This window comes from Euphorbia lathyris, chromosome 7 (assembly GCF_963576675.1).
Source record: "Euphorbia lathyris chromosome 7, ddEupLath1.1, whole genome shotgun sequence".
Lineage (NCBI taxonomy): Eukaryota > Viridiplantae > Streptophyta > Magnoliopsida > Malpighiales > Euphorbiaceae > Euphorbia > Euphorbia lathyris.
Window position 1 is genome coordinate 18,963,854 of NC_088916.1, and position 6,169 is coordinate 18,970,022.

The 6,169-nt window shown below is 32.7% G+C and overlaps 1 protein-coding gene across 2 annotated transcripts; it reads left to right on the forward strand.

Annotated features, from left to right (window-relative positions):
- The first annotated feature begins 1,867 nt into the window (after positions 1–1,867).
- On the forward strand, positions 1,868–4,650 carry LOC136235998 (uncharacterized). 2 transcript variants are annotated; one of them, XM_066026126.1, is made up of 6 exons: positions 1,868–2,183; positions 3,298–3,368; positions 3,459–3,527; positions 3,619–3,745; positions 3,830–4,089; positions 4,181–4,650. In XM_066026126.1, the coding sequence occupies exons 1-6, from the start codon at positions 1,968–1,970 to the stop codon at positions 4,368–4,370; spliced, it is 933 nt and encodes a 310-aa protein (XP_065882198.1). In that variant the 5' UTR covers positions 1,868–1,967; the 3' UTR covers positions 4,371–4,650. The 2 variants fall into 2 exon arrangements, with proteins under 2 accessions (XP_065882198.1, XP_065882197.1); XM_066026125.1 differs by having other exon boundaries at positions 1,869–2,183; positions 3,298–3,527.
- Positions 4,651–6,169: the final 1,519 nt, after the last annotated feature.

Sequence of the window (6,169 nt, forward strand, 5' to 3'; positions counted from 1 at the left end):
TACATGTGTCTAATTTTTTTATTATCTAAGTTCTATATAAAGAGCATGTTATTTCATTTGAAAAGTGTGTACCAAGAGAAAAATAGAATGCAGAGAGTTATTTGTTGTATTCTTATTTAGTGTAATAAGAAGTAATTAAGTATTAATTCCATTATTATACATATTTTGAATCAGTTGTCAATTTTTGTTTTATCAAAGTGGTATCAGAGCCACGCTACGAGAGTCTGTCTTTCGCAATACTTTCAGCTTATCAAAACCAATTATTCAAGTTGGTGTATTCGAATGAAGGAGTTACTCGGATGTCAAGATGTCCGGGACATTGTTGAAAAATGCTACTTAGTCCCAGCCAACGAGGCAGCGTTGCCTATGCATAAAAAGATACTCTGCAAAAAAATTGCAAAAGTGATCAAAAGACGCTTACTCTCATCCATCAAGGTTTGAATGAATTAATGTTCGAGAAAGTAGCCGAAGCTACCACCGCCAAACAAGCGTAGGAAATCCTACGAGTTTCTCTTCAAAGGGAGGAGAAAGTTAAAAAAATCCTACGAGTTAAAAAAAAATCCTTGAGGAGAAAGTTTCTCTTCAAGGGGAAATCCTACGAGTTTCTCTATTCTTGCTTCGAGGTTCAACTACTTCTACCCTAGTGGAAGGAGGAGTTGTAGAGTTAGAGAGATGAATTTAGAAAGAGAATAAAGGAGTTTTAAAAAAACATGGAGAAGGATGAAAGAGAGAGAAAATTATAATTACAAATGAGTTTTGTGAAAAAATAAGGGGTACAAAAGTAATTCAACAATAAGTGGGGTTCATATATTTTATTAGTTGTACATTCTATTGGAAGGTCACTCATAATTAATTCTATATTTATCTACATATTAAATCTATATAGTAAGAAAGTTAAATCAATTGCCACATATATATATATTATGTGTTAAAAATTATGTTATGTGGTAAAAAAAATTAACAAATCGATTAATTTTCCATCCAAAATGTGTTAAATGTCATTTATGAAAATATTTTAAGGAAACAATGTTACCAAGTTCTTTGACAAAAGTTTGAATATCATAAATGTCAAGTATGAGTTTAATTTTTAAATTAACCTTAATCTATACTCAAAAAAATCAATTGGATCTCTTTTAAAATTAAAATATTAATTATTTGAACACCTTAAAACCTAAATAATTTTTAGTCATTTTCACATAATATTATAATTGATTACAAAATTACAATTAAATTATATCATCCAAATTATTTCTGAATGTGTCATTATTTTTTAAGAAACAAAGTATGGTTTATACTCTAATTTAAAAAATTTAAATCCAATTTGAATGGAAATTTTGTGATTAACCACTAAAACACTTATTAATTTTAGTTTAAATTATTTTTTAAACGATAGACTTAATAGACTTAATAAATAATTAGGGAAATTACACAGAAATTCAACTTTTAAAAACTATTTACAACTATGTCAAGTCATAATTTTGGATTATATCAAACTTATAAAATCAGTACTTTTAATATATTTTAAGAATTGGAATTCATAAATTGGAAGTCTAGAATATATTTTCTAGGACTTATGGTTTATGAATTTGAGTCTAGAATTTTTAAATTATGGTGTAAAATCATAATATATAGAAAATAATGACATATTAAAAATTAAATTTGATGATATGACTTAATTATAATTTTATACTATGTTCATGTATTTGACCCTAAATAATTTTGTACTTAATTATGATATTCATGATATGACTTAATTTGTGTTTCATACAGCCTTTGACCATTTGATGTTTTTGATCCTACCCGTATATAATACGGGTAATTCCTTAGAATCTGATAAGAGAGAGTATCCGTGGATATAGTAGTCTTTTCACCACTCTCAGTGAGCCCCCAACCCGTATAACTGAAGCAAACTCCTGAAAATCCAATCAAATTGTGCAAACCCTTTTTTCCATCTTGAGATAGTGAGAATGGCTTTCAATTCCTTTATTCGCAGAGTTTCTGCTTCAATTCTCTGTGTCGGGTATAAGGGAGCAATCTCCCCTGTGCTTAATATTGAAGACCGCAGTCGTAGCTACATTCTCGGTAGACAATTTCCTCCATTGTTACGATTCTCGACGGCTACCGGTGAGAATCTTGTTCGCGAAATTGTAGCCTATGTCGATACACCCCAGCCATCCGATGATGTCAGTTCAGTTTATCTATTGCTTTTTCTTATTTATTGAATGATGTTTTAATATGTAGATGGCAATTTGTATCTTGTCTGTGTACTATATTTAATTTTTATCTACTCACATAGCAAGTGGATCAAGGTTTCGCATTTAAGATGGTGTAAAATGGTAAATGTTATTTGGAGATGATATTGTGTTGGTCTATGAGACGAAAAATTATCCTAGAGGAGAGTTTTCCGGAGCTCAGATTGCTCCTATATTTAGGGTCTATTATTCAAATGGATGTTACTTATAGGATTAAATCTGGTTGGCCGAAGTGTAGGAGTGCTAAGGGAAGGGAACCATTAGACCTGTATTGTATGGATTGTTATGCACTGAAACACTATCACATTCACTCGGTGACGAAGACGAGGATCAAGTGAGTAATGAAATAATTAGGATAAAAATAGAGGTTACATCTATTGAGAATAAAATGAGTAAAAACCGACTAAATTGATTTGGTCATGTAAGACGAAGAGTGGCAAAGGCATGTAATGGTGAGGGTAGGGGAAGACCTAAGAAAACTTGGAAACGGTTAATCGAGAGTGATATGTGTTTATTAGGAATTGAGTAAAATATGGTAGTGGAATTTGACGGAGTGGAGAGAGATTTTATGTCGTTGACACGATTTGATTTCATGGTTTTGTATGATGGTTCACGTTAGCTGATTCCGAATCATTTCGGGACTAAGGCTTTGTTGTTGTATATACTCACATAGCATAGAAGCTTTTGGTCATTGAGCTCCATTATTTTGTTTGAATGCTTTCTAATTGTTGTAAGCATAAAAATGGCATCATTGACATTGAGACTGATGACAATCACAAAATTATTATGATCGTTCAATGATCCACAGGCCTTATTTTTCTGAGGCTTTCTTTAAGAAAGCTATATATACATCCTTATCATCTATTACAATCACATGAGCATCTTATGTACTCCTTTAAAAGTTCCTTTATCACTAAAATTTTGTGCCTGAATTTGACAATGAATGTTATACATACCTACACTGAATTTTATTCACTAGAAATTGTTATTGGATTCTTTGATAGGTACATTTTAAACCTTTTGTTTTCAATGATCCCTTGAGCAGGTGGAAGCTATACCAGATGGATTTCCTTTTGAAATTGCACATAGTAGTTCATTAGTATGCCTTAAAAGAAGGTATCAAGATGAGGTGATTGATATTTCGGTTCCCCTCTTTGAACATGATCCTTCAAGTTTCGAAATGACTGGCTATATTGGTAAAAGCAGGAATCAACGTATGCTGTTTTACATGACTGCTAAACCCGGTTCAGTTGTTTGTACACGGTTGTCGACGAGGTATTCCAAATATTGTGAAACTCCACTGGCTAAGACTTTAGTAAATTGTGATAATATCTTGCTAACCTTATTTTCATTTTTGTTTTCCAAGCAAATATTTTAATACAAATATGGAGCGATTCGAACAATTTCTTGCAATTAGAGGCATCAATTTGTGCACAATGAAATTTTTGTTTGATTACTGTCGGACTCGTGCGTCCTCTCCTATAGCTCACTTGGTAGAGTCTTTGGCTTCAAGACATAAGTTTTATCCAACGAAGCCTTATATTTGATGTGTTCTTAAACCATCCTTTTGTTTTCAGGTAGAAGGAATCGGAGATGGATTGCCTTTTGAAATTAAAGATGATGGTTCTGAACTAACTCTTACAAGGAAGTACCAAGATGAGACAATCCAAGTTGGAGTTAGAGTTAATAAAATGAAACGCGGTGGTGATGATATTCGAGATCTAGTTTTGCGTGTCCGTATTTCTTGCGGGGATGATTCTGAGAATTCTCTGGAGTTTTCAGTTACTGCTTTCCCTGATAGCCCACATAAGATTGTTATTGATACCATGTATGCAAAGTACGTAGGGTATTCAAAATATTGTTAAATTCCAGTTGAGACATTAGTAATAGGGATTTCATTTTCCTAACCTTTGTTTTCATTTTGGCAGTGAGAGGTGTACTGGATTTCAGGAGGCTTTCAAAGATTATTTTGAGCAAAGAGGGATCAATGTTAGCACCACAGACTTTTTGTTCCATTTCATTCAGAAACTGAAAGCCAAGCTGAACACCAAGAAATGCTTCCAAGGGATTGATGTGGAAAGTCTCAAGGACCTTACATATCCCTTACAGTATTGGTGATTACCGGGCATATTCATTTACAGATAGGGGTGTTCGGGATTGAAGAAGTTGTGGGGTTCGGGATGTACGGCATATTTCAATTTGGCCGAGTTGAATGAAGATAATATTAATTTGGCATTTTAAGGTTTGGAGAATTTGGACTTGAGAATGATATTTGGGTAAATGTATCTTGATTATTCTTCATTAGAACAAAAATAGACAATAGAAAATTAAAGTTAAAATAAAGGCTCGTGTTGAATTTATAATTTATAATTGAAAAAAAAAAAACAGAGTTTCCGTTGGTTTATGTTTTTTCCCAATTTTAACTTTTTATTACCGTTGATCTATATATTAGTATAATATTTAATAATTTGTGTCTTTCCAAAAAAAGGAGTTATAATTTCACATCCAAATCATATTTTTTAGGGTTGTAAACGGGGTACGATGAGAATTGCATTAACCATCCCCGATTATTGGTTTTTCGGGGATTGTTCGTCTCCGTCTCCGAATTACAAATTGGAAAAATTTAGCTACCATCCTCATTCCCGTTTAAGTTATAATTTTTTTTTTTTTTTTTGTTTTTTTGTAAAATATCAATTAGTAGTGTATAATTTTTATTAAAGTTCATAAACTACTATTTCATGGACATATAAAATCATAAACTACTAGACATAGAAAATAATTAAACAATTACAAACAGAGATTCAAAGCATAAAATAAAAACAAGTTCATATATATATTTTTTAGTTTTTTTTTTCTATATTCGGCTATTTAGTCAGAGATCACCATTGGAGACATTCGGAGACGGGTATGGGACACTTATAACCATCCCCGTCCTGCCCCCGACTGTTGGGACAATATATAAACCATCTCCGTCCCATGGGGATCCCAAACGGGGGATTTTCCATCCCCAACAGGGCGGGTCTCCAATGAAGATAGAGAATCCCCAATTAATTACAAGCCCCAATATTTTTTATTTAAAAAATATATAAGTGTTAGCGATATTTTGCGAGTAACGCTAATTTTCAACCTTGTCATGTGTGGTTAGTGTGCGGGCGTGCCAGAGAAGATTATTTCTCAATTATTAAAGACGGTTAAGTTTATGGAATTTGCGCGCCAAAACTTGAATTCTAAAAGAGGCGACTGGCGAGGGACGCAAGGATTGAAAAAGTCCCTCTTGGGCCTCTCGCGTCGTTATAGAAACTTTGCGAGATAAATTATTTTTATTTAAGCTAATGCGGGTAAATTAAAGACGAAAAAATAAAGGAAATTAAAGTGCGAAATTGACACGAGATTTTAGAAAAATTGGTATTTTATTGAAATAAATCAAGTTTTAAATACATGTGTTCAAAGTAAGTATAAAAAAATGAAATTAATTACCATTGAAAATTTTCTATACTAAACATATAGCTAATTCAATTGAATTGGAAAAGCAAATCAAATACAAGGAATTGAAATGCAAATAATAATAATAATTTGGAATTCAACGACAAACTCGGAGCCACAATAGCTATTTCGGCTGGACGTTGAATTTTGGTATTGGTTCGAGGTTCTCGGAACACCGCGGTTGATTGGCACGAGTGGAATTGATCTTGACAATTTCTCACTTATGGTAGGTAACAATGGGGCAGATTTGACCTTCAACTTCGGGGGAACCGTATGAGTGCTTACGAACATGGAATCAAGTGAATCAAAAGGCTAAATCTAACTTCAGGATGTAAAGAACATATGTTTAGAAGGGATCGAAGGCTGAAACAAACTTTAAACAGACGAAAATAGGCCTAGAAAATCAATGGACGAATCTGGAAAAACTGGAAACA

Excerpts from the sequence above, each read along its gene's own strand:
- LOC136235998 (XM_066026125.1), top strand. The coding sequence starts at position 1,968 with ATGGCTTTCAATTCCTTTATTCGCAGAGTTTCTGCTTCAATTCTCTGT. Across the intron at positions 3,746-3,829 it reads CCTCTCCTATAGCTCACTTG|GTAGAAGGAATCGGAGATGG; the intron begins GTAGAGTCTTTG and ends TTTTGTTTTCAG. Across the intron at positions 4,090-4,180 it reads ATTGATACCATGTATGCAAA|TGAGAGGTGTACTGGATTTC; the intron begins GTACGTAGGGTA and ends TCATTTTGGCAG.